The sequence below is a fragment of the Kogia breviceps genome, chromosome 1, assembly GCF_026419965.1.
Source record: "Kogia breviceps isolate mKogBre1 chromosome 1, mKogBre1 haplotype 1, whole genome shotgun sequence".
Taxonomy (NCBI): Eukaryota; Metazoa; Chordata; class Mammalia; order Artiodactyla; family Physeteridae; genus Kogia; species Kogia breviceps.
The window spans coordinates 103928993-103944256 of record NC_081310.1 but is presented as its reverse complement, the minus strand read 5'-3'; the positions used below and the strand labels follow the sequence as shown (position 1 = coordinate 103944256).

The 15264-nt window shown below is 35.3% G+C and overlaps 1 protein-coding gene across 1 annotated transcript in view; it reads left to right on the top strand.

Annotated features, from left to right (window-relative positions):
- The window catches only part of DPYD (dihydropyrimidine dehydrogenase), an 817352-nt gene that overhangs the window by 351115 nt on the left and 450973 nt on the right, over positions 1 to 15264 (top strand). The window contains exons 9-10 of the mRNA XM_059043609.2: positions 3540 to 3647; positions 5359 to 5528. Coding sequence (XP_058899592.1) covers positions 3540 to 3647; positions 5359 to 5528 — 278 coding nt within the window. The remainder of the gene's footprint in view (positions 1 to 3539; positions 3648 to 5358; positions 5529 to 15264) is intronic.

Below are 15264 nucleotides of genomic sequence, written 5' to 3'. Positions count from 1 at the left end.
GAGAGAATTTCTTCTTCCTTAAGGAAACCTCAGTTTTTTTCTTAAGACCTTTGGACTGATTGGATGAAGCTTATCCAGATTATTGAGGTAATCTCCTTTACTTAACATCAACTGATTATAGATATTAACCACATCTATAAAATGCCTTCACAGTAATACCTGGATTAGTGTTTGATTGGATAATGTGATGTGTGTACTTAGCTATGTACACATAAAACTAACTATTATAGGAACTTACAGAAGATCACAATCAGATAAATGGGAGAGGTAGAACTCACACCAAACTCTGTCTGATGACAAAGACCCTGTTCCTAATCACCCAGCAGCATCATAGTTAGCAGAGAATAGGGTACTTCTGCCAGCTGGGCTGGACTGCCAAAGCGTATGTGAGCAGAGCTTCAGATACATGGTCCTAATAGATGATCTGCCACCCAGGTAGGGGAGAAGGTCTCTGTGGACACTGGGAATCTAAAAGTGAGCATGACTTGAGGTGTGGCTAAATAGGCTGCAGAGATAACCCAATCATAATCATCCCATCCAGTTACTGGCTCATTTTTCCTCTCCTCAAGCCAGTATCTATAGGTCAGAACATTTAGCTGGTGCCCTCTTCAACATTTACAGGGAGAATCTGACCCAGTAAATGTTAAATTCATTACAGTGATAAATGCAGAGTGGGGTGGAAGCACAGGAAACTCAGTTGTCCTTGTCAGTGTATGATTCAAGTGAAAAAATGAAATTTAAATTTTACCAAAGCTTTTTTCTTGTGAAATAATTCTTGCAGGAGAGAAAAAGTCATCTCTATGGGTCAGGTGGTGTGTTTAATACAAATGCCTTGCATTTCTTTATATAACAGTTATTTTAGCAGTGGATCTATAGAAAATAAGCACAGATGTAAATCTCCCTTTTACCTTAGCCCACGGCAAGTAATGAAAAAGCTCAGATTAGGAATTAGTAAAGGAAGGATCTTAGACTTCATTACCAGAAACTATAGACTTCTTGTTTACCACTTACATTCTCTGTGCTTTGTTTTTGATCTGTCTTAAAGGTTTTTGCTTATCATATCACCTTGAAATTGCAAAACCCTTCACATTGTTTTCCTTGTTGTGGTTTTTTAACAGGAAAATGGGAAAATGAAGTACCATAGAACATATGCAATCTCTATAGTATAGTGATATGAAAGAGGAGACAGGTCCTTATTATTTAAATATATATATTTTATATATATATAAAATGATACATGTTGGTTTGACTAATCAAATGTAGCTTAAACTACAATCATCTCTTAATAGCTTTCAAGAAAAATTGTTTTGTCATTAGAATCTTCAAGTACATATTCTGCTATATTAATGTAACTGTAACCACCCCCATCTCAGTCCTTCGAAAAGAATTACATTAATATATATAACCACACATTTATGTAATAGTTTCCATGTTACAAATAGACTAAGGGATATTCCTCCATGTCAGAAAATGAAGAAATAAAGTTATCCTCATTTTGTTTATAGAGAAGCCAGAGCAAAGACCAGTCAAATGACTTGCCTAGCTTTCTTAGATAATTAAAACAATTTTTAAAACTGGTCTTAAAATAACCTAAAAACAAAGGGCAAATCTTTTGGGGGGGAGGAAATGAAAGAGGTGCTAGACAGGAAAGAAAAATGTTTGATTTAATTTGAAGGGACAGCAATGGTTTATTGCTGGCTATGCACTCAATCCACCAGCACCTTCAGTTTTCAGGTCAGATATAGTATCAACCTTACCACACACAACAAAACTCATCTCCTGGGCCATGCTTTTTACTCTGTGTGTCTACCAGCAACTACCATTGGCTTTCATTTAACTATGAAATAAACTCCTATTTCTCTGGAATGGACTATTGGTAGACTGAGATTTGGATAGTAAATAACATTAAACTATACATTTCCCCCTTATGGAATTGAGATGAAAAGCTTTCCTGTAGTGGGTTGAAAGCTATTAGATTTGCCTCATTTGTAGTTTGAAAACATGTTAACCAGCTATTCATATTCTTTTCAAAATATTGGCAATTATTTCCTAATTCGTTGATCCATGCATGTTATAGAACATTAGGAAAATAAGGAAATAATTTTAAAAAACCCAGAATATCCCCAATCCCACCACCAGAAATGATTACTGTTCAGATTATATAGTTTATATATTTTTATAAAACTTAAATCATACTATACACAGTGTTTTATGTCCTGCTAGTTTATTTAACACTATTTTGACTACAATCTGTTACCACACTTTTCAAATGTTTGTTTTAATGTCTGCATTTTTGTTCTGTCATGTTTTTCATCTCTTTAAGTAAAACTGGATTATTCATTCTGTTGGCATTTTGATATTCCTCCACCCTTTCTCTCTTATCTTTTTTTTGCACTGACCATTTTTATACATCAAACCTTTATTTGCATGTCTTAGTATTTTCTTATGATACATTCAAAACTGTTTTTTAGAATTAGGCACCAGTTTCTACCAAATTTCTACCAAAAGAGCATAACAAATCCCATCTTGCCATATAGTGTAATTTTCTTAAACCCTTTACTTTTTAATAGAGGAGAAATCATATCTCATTGTTTTAACTTGCAGTTCTTAAATTACTAGGGGAGTTAAGATTTTTGGTGCTTATAAACTATTTATATTTTTTGTTATCCCAATTTTTGTTATCCTTTGTTTATGCTTCTACTGAAAAGTTAATATGTTCCTCATTAAAACTGAGAAATGTCTTTATATAGAAAAGACATTTTATTTGTTAAAATATTCTTCTAGCTAATCACTTGGCATTTAATTTGTTTATAATTTTAATTTTTTTTTTGCGGCACGTGGGCCCCTCACTGTTGTGGCCTCTCCCGTTGCAGAGCACAGGCTCCGGACGCACAGGCTCAGCGGCCATGGCTCACGGGCCCAGCCGCTCTGTGGCATGTGGGATCTTCCCTGACCGGGGCACGAACCTGTGTCCCTTGCATCGGCAGGCAGACTCTCAACCACTGCGCCACCAGAGAAGCCCCTATAATATTTTTGAAGTGTAAAACTAGATGAATTTTTGTGGTAAAATACTTTTTTTTCCTTCGAAATTTTTTAGTCTCCTCCCCCCACCCTTAGAAAGACCTTCCATATTCAGGGACTAGATAAACGTATATTCATATTTTCTTTTAGGTTTTGTGATGAATTTTTTTATATTTAGCACTTTAATACACCAGACATTTATTTTTATTTATGACATGAGGAAATAATATAACCTGATTGTCCCCTTAACACTATATGTGAGTATCCATGTTTCTGTATATGTACATATGCACATGAATATGTGATTTATGATGTATTCTTAGTTATGTATTAAAGGTATACTCTGAGGTGTGTTACATTGTGTTATGTACATTCTTTTATGTTAATTTGCTTATAGATTTTTTTTTTCCTCTAAGAACCATATTATCTTAATGATTACAGCTTTCTACTTTCTTTCTAATAGTCAGTTGGAAAAGTACTCCTCCTGCTAATGATATTTTATAACTTTTTTTACTTAGGTTTGCCAGAACCCAAAAAGGATCACATCTTCCAAGGCCTGACACAGGACCAGGGGTTTTATACATCCAAAGACTTTCTGCCACTTGTAGCCAAAAGCAGTAAAGCAGGTATCACATATTGTCTTCTGTTCCTAATGTTACCTATGTTGTTATGTGTATTATGAATGTATATTAAGTCCAGGCTCAGTAGGAAATTGTCCAGATCTCCAAGTCATCCTTTTATTACACTAATGTAAAATGAAAAAAAAAAAAAATGTGACATTACTGTTAGCCAGAATCATCTATTTGTCCATCCTCCCAATCAAACATCATCATAAGGATTTTTCACTGTGTTATATACAGTTCTAAACTGCATTATGAAAAGTTGCTTCAAAATAAGAGTGTCCTTAACAAACATCAGAAGTTGTTCTTAAAAGAAAAGGCAGGAACTTCACTTTGGGAACTGTTTTATATTTTTGTTTAAAATAGGACAAGTGATCATGTCTTCCATGATTTGTATCCACACCAGCAGAAAGATTAAGTCTCTTCTTGAACCACAGTTTTATGAAATTAAAATAAAACACTTTGATGGATAGCCTAATACCTAGGCTCTTTGTGAAATCACTTCACACACCAAAGGAAGAACAACTGGAAGCTATGCCTGTCCTCTGCTTTGACTGGGCTAGAGTCATCATCTTAGTGTTAAAGAAGCTATAATATATTCCCTAAAACCTGATAGTCAAACTCCTTTAAATATATATTTTTAAAGAATTCTGAACTTCAGATATTTTAACATCAATTACATATGGAAAAGATAAGAATCTACGTTTATTCTCCTAAAATTGAAAAAGATAAGAAAATTTCTCTCTTAGATCAATCTATAGAACTTTACAGCTAAAGTTGTGTACCATCTTCGTCCTCTTCCTTCCAAGAGAACACGATGCTTGCTAGGGAAGATCATTGTACACATAGCATGTATTTGAGAATTACAAAAGGCTAATTATGTAATCCCAAATACAGACTCAAGCAAAATGATTATGCTATCTGTGGTGCCATTTCAAAAATTATAGTAATTTATCTTGTCAACAGTTTTATTTAATCCAATAATACAGAGCTATCTAATACATAGCAAACACCTGCATTTTACTTTTTAAAGAATTTTCATATGAACATCAAATATTCATATAAATGCTGTTGAGAAATATTCACTTGGAGAGTCAGATTTCTTTTATTGCTCAGTTTTACAAACAAAACCAGGAGAAAAGCAGTAAAAGGGAGAAAGTTTTATCTTAACTATTTCAAGAAAATAGTTCTCAGAAATTCTTCAGTTACATAAAGGGAACATATTCAAAATTTTCAAAATTTACTAAATATACTATACAGCAGGACTATATGTTAGAAATCTTATAAGATGATTTCTAAATAAAAGGTTTTAATGAAATACTGCAAATTATTAACTCAGATCACAAGGATCACTTTTTTTCTTCTAACAAACAAGTTTAATGACAATAAGTTAAAAATACATATCACAACTTTGACAGAGTTTAAATTGATTGGTTCCAGTTTATTATGACCCAAACTCTTCAAAATGTGTTATAGCTATCCTTCTAGAAGGAAAAAAAGAAGTTAAAGGTATTGACTATGAAATTACATGTATGAGCATATTTTTAAAGTGGGAATAAAACTGTCTTTCAATGAAGCAGAATAATTTGATAGTGACACTCCATCCTCGAAAACTGCAAGATGCAATTTTACACTGCTTTGAGTACAAGTATCTTTTGAGCTGTCATGCAGAAATGGTTTCTCTACTTGAAAATGGGGTTTTCCTTTCATCATTCAGGAATGTGTGCCTGTCACTCTCCATTGCCATCGATACGGGGAGCCGTGATTGTACTCGGAGCTGGAGACACAGCTTTCGACTGCGCAACATCCGCTTTACGTTGTGGAGCCCGCCGAGTGTTCATCGTCTTCAGAAAAGGCTTTGTTCATATAAGAGCTGTCCCTGAGGAGGTAAAATGGAACCATCAGAAAATATGGAGTTGTCATGCAACAAATTTTAGAAGATGTAACTGTTAATGTGCAGTCTCCTAGTTTAAATCATTAGAATGTTCTTCAGATTGTGAAATGCACATTTAAAAATTTCTGGGTTGCCCATAGTTGCTTTTTCTAGTACAGACCTTCAAAGTAAAATAAAATTATTTTACAATACTGATTTGGATACAATGAGAAGTTTATCTTTGTCAATACACAAGTGCTTCTTATTATCATCAGGGTTAATATCTTTGAAAGGTACTGTTTTTAACTAGTAACAGCGGAATGTGCTAAGTCTTCCATATCCAAACACTAGATACTCTTCACAAAGTATATGGATATTAATTAGGAGAATGTGGTAATTAGAGACATTCGGAATTTTCCATAAGTCAAATTTACAAGCTGCATTCAAAGATATGTGTATATATATATATATATATATATATATATATCTCATTGTACACATGATACATATACACATATATACACATTGTACACACATATATATATCATTGTACACATTATATATATATAATACTTATAGTTAATTCATTCTTCTGTGAAGGCAGTAGAACAAAGAGATTTCCATTTATTTTTATTTTTTTAATTTATTTATTTTTTTTGTGGTACGTGGGCCTCTCACTGTTGTGGCCTCTCCTGTCGTGGAACACAGGCTCCGGACGTGCAGGCTCAGCGGCCATGGCTCACGGGCCCAGCCGCTCCGCGGTACGTGGGATCCTCCCGGACCGGGGCATGAACCCGTGTCCCCTGCATCAGCAGGCGGATTCTCAACCACTGCGCCACCAGGGAAGCCCTCCATTTATTTCTTAAAAGAGCTCTAATGTAAGCATTATCTAGAATTAATAATTAGTAAACTTACTAAAAATGACAGATTTAAAATCATTTCATTCTAACAGGTGACTGGTGACTAACCTTGGGTGAAACATCAGCTGGGTACATGTACCACAGACTTCTCAAATTTTAACATTAAGGAAGATAATGCCTTATAAAGGGTATTAGTTCTGAGAACAAGAATGAAATGTATTTATAGAAAGATAAATTACTCATTTTATCTAAATCAGTATTATGAATTTGATTTGCTTTAGAATGCCTGAACATATTTGGAGTCTCTATTCTAGGCAAGAATTATAACTGTAGTCAATAGGTAATTTGTCACATGTAGACTAACCATATTACAGATTAATCTCACTCAAATATCAGAGTCACCACTGGTTCATGACTGAGTTACAAATGTCAACTTTATTCTCCAGGTTTCTCTCCATCCACTCTACCCTTCCAGACTTTTCCAAAATCCAAGGTGGAGATAGTCTTGTAATCATAGGAGTTTTTTCTGGAGCACCATTTTGTTTTACTTATTTTTTAATTAATTAATTTATTTTTTTAAACATCTTTATTGGAGTATAATTGCTTTACAATGGTGTGTTAGTTCCTGCTTTATAACAAAGTGAATCAGTTATACATATACATATATCCCCATATCTCTTCCCTCTTTTGTCTCCCTCCCTTCCACCCTCCCTATCCCACCCCTCTAGGTGGTCACAAAGCACCGAGCTGATCTCCCTATGCTATGCGGCTGCTTCCCACTAGCTATCTGTTTTACGTTTGGTAGTGCATATATGTCCATGCCACTCTCTCACTTTGTCACACCCTACCCTTCCCCCTCTCCATGTCCTCAAGTCCATCCTCTCGTAGGTCTGTGTCTTTATTCCCATCTTGCCCTAGGTTCTTCTGACCATTTTTTCTTTTTTTTTTTTTTAGATTCCATATATATCTGTTAGCATGTGGTATTTGTTTTTCTCTTTCTGACTTACTTCACTCTGTATGACAGACTCTAGGTCCATCCACCTCACTACAAATAACTCAGTTTCATTCCTTTTTATGGCTGAGTAATATTCAATTGTATATATGTGCCACATCTTCTTTATCCATTCATCTGTCGATGGACACTTAGGTTGCTTCCATGTCCTGGCTATTGTAAATAGAGCTGCAATGAACATTTTGGTACATGACTCTTTCTGAATTATGGTTTTCTCAGGGTATATGCCCAGTAGTGGGATTGCTGGGTCATATGGTAGTTCTAGTTTTAGTTTTTTAAGGAACCTCCATACTGTTCTCCATAGTGGCTGTATCAATTTACATTCCCACCAGCAGTGCAAGAGTGTTCCCTTTTCTCCACACACTCTCTGGAGCACCATTTTAGGCATCAATTAGTGCAATCTTATCATGGTACAAATAAAAGGAAAACAGCCATACTGGAGTAAAGTGACTTGCCTAAGATTAAAAAAGAAGCTAATTTGATTCATCTTTGTATCCTCATGCATAGCATAGGACCTCAGCCAAGAATAAGTGCTTGAGCAATACGTTTTGAACTAAATATTTTAAATCTTATTTTTCTAAATCTAAAGTCAGAGAGGTTTTCATTATGAAAGGCTGCACCTTGAAAGTTGGAAGGGAAGACATCCCTGAATGGCAGTGTCAGTTTACTTCATACTTTATATTATAGTCATCTTCCATTGGCAAGGGTCACTAGAAATGAGTAGTGGCTGTTTCTTCTGCATAAGTAGAACACTCATAGACACACAGAACGAGACCAGATAATTAAGTACTTGAGAAGGTAGAAGTTTTGTTTGCTTGTTTGTTTAATCAGCCTACATTTATTGAGCATCCACTGTGTATCAAGCACTGCTTTAGGCAATTAGAATACAGCAGTGAACACATCAGATAGAAATTCTTGCCCTCATGGAGCTCATACCTAGTAAGGAAAGACACGGCAACCAAACAGATAAACTGTCACATAAATGTATGTTGAACAGTGGTTAGTGCAATGGAGAAAATAGTTAAAATAAAGGATCAGAGTCCAGGATGGCTCAGTCAGAAGGCCAAAGCTTGGTGGGATGAACTGTGTTTATCAAAGTATTGGGAGGAAGCAATGGATTAGTGGGATAACTTGTTGTATGCCTGCAGTTGAGCCTAGTAGAACTCAGGCGGATCTGGGGCTTCATTAAAACTAGAAGAACAAATGTTTGGATGTTTATTATTAGTTTACAAGAAACTAAAATGTTTACATGATCTTAAAACTACTGAGCTGTGAGCTCTATGAGAACGGTGCCATGATCATCACTTTTTTCTTCCCCTGCCTAGCACAATGGATGCCACATAAAAAGTGTTCAACAAATAATTGTGGAATTAATGTTTTCTGGAGAGAACAAGCATCCAGGGCTTCTAGCATTAAAAAGGCTCATAGTTTCCAAGTTAGATAAATGTAGTTATTTGATTCGGTATACATCAAAGAGGCCCAAGACATGGTAGTGCTAACACTTAAGAAACTGGTAAGTCAATATCATGTATCTACTTCAAGATACAGGTTTTGAAAGAATGTTCTCAGATAAATTTTCAGCCTATGTGAAGAATTTAATATCAAACCCAATTTCTTTGTATTTCTTCTATTCTTCCTATGCTTTCTACCCCCAGTACACCCAAACTGCAATCACACTGGTTTCTTTGAAGTCAATGAAGATTGACATTTAGAGTTTTTCTCAAATATGTATATTGTTTATTGGGCTTTGGCTCTTTGATGGAATTTGGAAATAACATAATTTGTCTGTTGGTAAAAGGCCTCACAGTCAGGCATGTCAGCATGTATATATCCAAAGCTGTGGTCTAATTCTCAAATGATTTTTGAAGGGGGAGGGAAATACAGAACAATATAAAGTTTTCCCATCATTTAGTGGCAAATATGAATTATTACATAGGCCAGTTAGACTTAACAAGGAACTGTTACATGTTTAGTAACAAAGAACCATATAATTAGATCCAGAAGTGTTTTAATCTACTAAGTTAGGAGGCACTACTAATAGATTCTGCAGTGACAAGCACATCCCATTTCTCTAATGCCGAGGTTTTCTTACTTCAATGTGCATCAAAATCACCTGGAGGGCTTGTTCAACACAGCTTGCTGGGCCCTAGTCCCAATTTCTGATTTAGTAGCTGTGGGATGGGCCTGAGAATTTGCATTTTTAACAAGTTCACTGGTGATGCTGAGGCTGCTGATCCACTGCTCTAGTGTATCATCAATGTAGTTTCCAGCTGTCTAATTAGAGCCATAAGCAGTGTGCTGTTTGGGGGCACTTTCCATCTTAGTTAAGAAAGCATTAATGCTACAGGATATACGTTTTGATGAAATGAAGATATGGAGGCATCATCAGCATATTGATATAATTCTGATTCCAAATGTCTTTCAGTCTCCCTTGTGGCCTCACACACGTGCTAAATAGGATGCTACTGACAAACTAGCACTGCTCAGCCATGGGTCCTTAGGGAAACCAACCAATCATTCAGCACTGTCCTCTAAGAAGATGAGGGAAAATCTGTTAATAATTCCCTCCAGAACTTTCTGCAAGCTTAAATAGGTGAGATTAAATTTCACAGGATAACAGAATCCCCAAAAATGCTGGTATTAAAAGTTGTTGACAGATCAGATAGAACTGCAAGAATGCTTTAGGCAGTTGGGAATCCCTAGAAGGAGGCATGAAGGTCAGGACTCAACAGACCCTCTTGAGTTGATAAATTTAAAGGATAAGGTTAGGGAAGGACTTTGTAGTTCTTATTAATTATTACTGAGAAGAATATGGTACAAAATTATTTTAATAGCATAGTCCCACACACAGAGAACATACCAAGAATCTATTGTTCACAGTCAATTTCCCAATGGCAGCAAAACATGAGAGGTCTTTAATTCTGCTATATTTTAAATGGGCTCTCTGTTTTACTCCCTAGCACCCCTTGGCTTCCCCCCTGTTTATTTGCCAAAAGATAACTGATTTAACTTTGATAATGCCTGTTTCTATGTATTTTAGCTATTCAGAAGGTCAACTATTTTGATAACGCTACTTTATTATTTTTAATAATAAAATAACAGAACCAGATTGCCTGGTCTGTTAGTCAGAAATTTCTTCAACTGTTACTACAACTCTGAAATAACATATCTTAGTGTGAAAAAATGTACCTTTTAATTGAATCCTTCTGGTACCACATAACATGATCCATAATAGATCATTCATGTGGCATGAGCCGTAGGTCTCCCCTCAGATAATTTTAATATCAAATGATCATGTTAAAGCTGCATCCGTGGATGCTTTCATCATCTAAATATGGCTAGCTAAACATGCATTTTCCTACCAGTAGCTAACGTTTTCTAGATTTTTAGTTATGAGAGATATGACCGTGGGACTATTTTTAGAAAATAAACTTTATAAGCTGGCAAATTTCATTTTACTTAGTAAGGGTGATGCTTATAGCAGCTCTTCAATATTTGTCACCTGCACATCATTTTGGTTGACGTTCTCCATGGAAGGTAATCAGAGACCTGTTAGCATGGTTGGAGATATGAAGGTACCTGCAAAGAAACACACACACACACAATTGTCCCCAGGAACACAAAGTTAGTTAATGACTCCCTTGGTACTAAGATATTAAGTATGCCTTTAATAATTTATGATGATGTGGGAATGACATTCCAAGGATCTGTATGTGTTTACATTTTGAAAAGCCTGAAATTTCAGTGTAGTATGAGAGGTAGAATGGAACAGTCAAAAAGGAATTGACCTAAAGTTGAAGCACTTGGTTCTAGGTTATATATTCTAGTCTGATGTGCCCATCTGTAAAATCAGTGTTATAACTATGCTTCTCAGAGTTTATTCTGTTCCCCCAAGTTCTGTATTTTGAACATTTAGAGAAAGATCTGTGAATGATATGGAATCTGGACAGGAAGGCTTTATCTCTTCATGGAATGAGAGCAACTCTGTACTGAAAATTTTAGCAATATCTATAAATATTACACTTGAAACGAGTTGCAATTAATGTTTCCTCAGTCAGTTGGTGAGGTAAAATCTGCTGCACTCAAGACATGGATATCAAAGAAGCTGACAGGTGTGGTTGTCAGAATTCTATACTACATGTGATAATTCAGATGGTGAGTGGAAAAAAAGGACTGTAAACAGGAGCCAACAAATCCTGTGCCCATTCAAGATTATATATTCTAAATGCTTAATTATTTTCAAAAATCCCAAGGGGGTGGCTGCATTGTGTTGACTTAGGAATATCTGTAGAGCTGAAAACTATGTACCTTTTTTTACCAACTTTCCAATGTACATATATATACTATATATATGAAAAAAAAATATACACATATATATACACAGATTCATTAACAGTGAACATTTTAAACTGGTATCAAGTCACTATTAAGCCTTATTAAATAATGATATTTTGTTATTACTCTATTAAACTTTATGTTGCTATTACTCTATTAACTTTTATGTGAAATTTAGAAGCGCCTCTCCCATTAATAATATTCATCTCAGCTTTCTAATATCTTCTTTCTTTTATATAAATTGAAAATATTAAAAATTAATTTGTATAATTTTTAAACACATGTTCGACATGCATACAATTTAAAAGATAAAAATAAATGAAAAACACGCATGGATTAATGCAAAAACAAAAAAAAATTGTCATTCTTTTTAAAGTGATTTTTTTTCTCTTAAGAGGTGAGCTCATCCTTCAAGGTCTGCTCTAAATGTCATTTTCTCTTTGAAGGCTTCCTTAATCCCATTGTAATTAGCCTCTCCCTCCTGTGGGACCTTATAGCTCTTTATGCTTCCTATATTAGAGCACTTACTGCATAGGGTAGTTATTACTTTATACTCATCCCATAAATTAAAGTGCAGTCTCCTTCAAATGGATTGGCTCATTCAACTTGGGTCTGACTGAAAGTATAGAATAGTGCTTGATCCAAGACAACAGATCAATGAAGCACGTTTAATAAAATATTTTAGGGACATTGAAAACGTTATAGGAAGACTTTAAATGAATATGAAATATTCAAAATATGTAATTTATATTTATATATATATACATATGCCCCAAAATTACTTCTGATAGCTTTAAAATAAGTAGTTATTTTTATTTAATTATTTATATTTTAAGTTAAATTTTTTAAGTGTATTATATTACAATATCAACCTAGTATTAAATGTAGATTGAAAAATGTTAATTGTTCCTGATCTTTAGTCTCTTAAAAAATAGCTGAGAATTTTTTTTAAAAAAAGGAAAAAAAGAAATTCAACCAATCAATGTATGAAACCAAAGGAAAAATGAATAAAAAGTTGTAGAATCAGAGAGGATTAGCGAATTGCATAAAACAGAGGATCCTGATTTGTACAGAATTTATATGAAGAGGCATTTCAAGATGGAAGAAGGTAATGATGCAAAGGCACCAAAGTAATGCAGAAGGTAATTTTGTGAGATACTCCAACAATAGCCAGGAATGCCTGACTGTAGCAAAATCTAATATGAGGAACAATAAGAGCTCGTCAGATTTAAGAAAATGTTGTCAGTCATAAATGAGTAATGTTTAAAAATACCCTCTTCTTGGGCTTCCCTGGTGGCGCAGTGGTTGAGAATCTGCCTGCCGATGCAGGAGACACGGTTTCGTGCCCCGGTCCGGGAAGATCCCACGTACCGTGGAGCGGCTGGGTCCGTGAGCCATGGCTGCTGAGCCTGCGCATCCGGAGCCTGTGCTCCACAATGGGAGATGCCACAACAGTGAGAGGCTCGTGTACCGCAAAAAAAAAAAAAAAAAAAAAAAAAAAAAAAAAAAAAAAAAAAACCCTCTTCTTGTTAGAAAAGATGTATTTTATGATACCTGTGCAAAGGCACTTTAAGCCTATAAATTATGCATGCGTTGCATTTCTGGATTTTGCAGCTCAATCATGACACAAAATAGTTAAGGGGCAACTGTATCAAATGTGTAGTACAACTCTCATGTGAAGAAATGTTTCCTTTTGTTCAAGATTCTTCAATTTTAAAAGCTTAAAATTAAAAGAAGCCAAATGCTTGTAACACCATAGGAGGTACTAAAAGAAGGAAACTCAACTTGTGGTTTCAGCAAACTTTTTTGCCCAAGAAAAGAATAATTGCAGAATTAGCTTGGAGATTTCAGAGAGTGGTAAGCGTATCAAAATTGCTCTTCATTCCACCACAGACTGTGAGTCTGTATAAACCAAAAAGTACAAAATACATTAGGAAGTATTTAGTAAATTAAAGATGAGATCAAGAGTGGATCGTCAGAGTTTACTGACTCTTTCTTTATCTTCCTTCGTCTCCTTGGTAACCAAAATAACCAGAATATTGGATTGTGAAATCAAACTCACATGAATTAGAGATATAACTTGCATCGAACTTTATAAATAATTTCAAGGATATAAGTAAGCATGAAGTGTGGGGTAACCAAGAAGAGGTGCAAGACCGCTAGTACAGTTCTCCAGGTCCCATCCTGCTGCATCACGGTGTGCTTTTATCCAGAATAATGTAGGGTCTGTAAGTAACATTTGTAGCTCCATCACTTACACGAAAAGAAGCTGTTTTAACTATAAAACATCTCCAGTTTATACTCAGATGGTTACATAGTTTATTTGACTCTTTAGAGAGAACCTTGCTGTATAAATCCATATTTCCCAGGTTTTGTTTACCATGGCAATCCTAGACTAGCAGGTATATCTTGCCAAAAGCTTTATGCAGATAAGAGCTCTACCACTTGCAAATACTGGTTGATAGTTTGTTTTCCATTAGCATGTTTACAAGGGGATTTAACCAGGTCACTTTCCTTTCTTTGTTGAGATTAACTCTTTTACCATCCTACATCTTCCCTCACCAAAGGAAGATAATCTATTCCATACCAGAATTTCTCAGTAACTAATTCCTACTCATCCTTCAAGATTAGTTTATGCTGTATCTTCTCCAGGCTGACCTTTCTTGACCTGCACAACTGCTGTGTAAAATGCCCTTTTATCTGTCATTAGGACAGAAGGTGTTTATATGTTATCACACAATATAATTGCAGATTTGTCTGCCTCTATGAGTGTTGTTTTTTGTTTTTTTGCGGTACGCAGGCCTCTCACTGTTGTGGCCTCTCCCGTTGCGGAGCACAGGCTCCGGACGCGCAGGCTCAGCGGCCATGGCTCACGGGCCCAGCCGCTCCGCGGCATGTGGGATCCTCCCAGACCGGGGCACGAACCCGTGTCCCCTGCATCGGCAGGCGAACTCTCAACCACTGCGCCACCAGGGAAGCCCTGCCTCTATGAGATTTTTGAAAGTAGGGATTATTTTATTAACTGCAGCACCTAGCACCATTTTTGTACATAATAAGTACTTAATAAATGTATGGTAAATTTATAAGTTAATTGGACTCATTATGTAGTATGAATAAATTTAACAGTGATGAAATAAAACATAATATTGTCCAGGATTATCACTGGCCAAAGCAGACTACCAGACAATTTTGATTTGAAATACCATCTCTGAGGTCCTCATGTTTATACAGAATTGATAACTTGTTAAATGTCTAGCTATTAGAGGATAATCTTTACAAAGAATATAGTTTCTTCATATCGTTTCTCAAACTTTGGCAACTAGAATTTAATGTATGCTAGTTTTGAATTCTGCTAATTATGGTTTATAACCTATGCTTACTTTGCCTATATGCAATCTAAAAATGAGTTGACATCATGCTTTTAATTATAGTAAATTAAGTTGTTTCATAATTTCCACAGTGTGGTGCCTGTAATATTAATCAGACCAAATCATCACATTACATAAAGTTAATCATTAAAATGATGATCATTATTGCATGTTA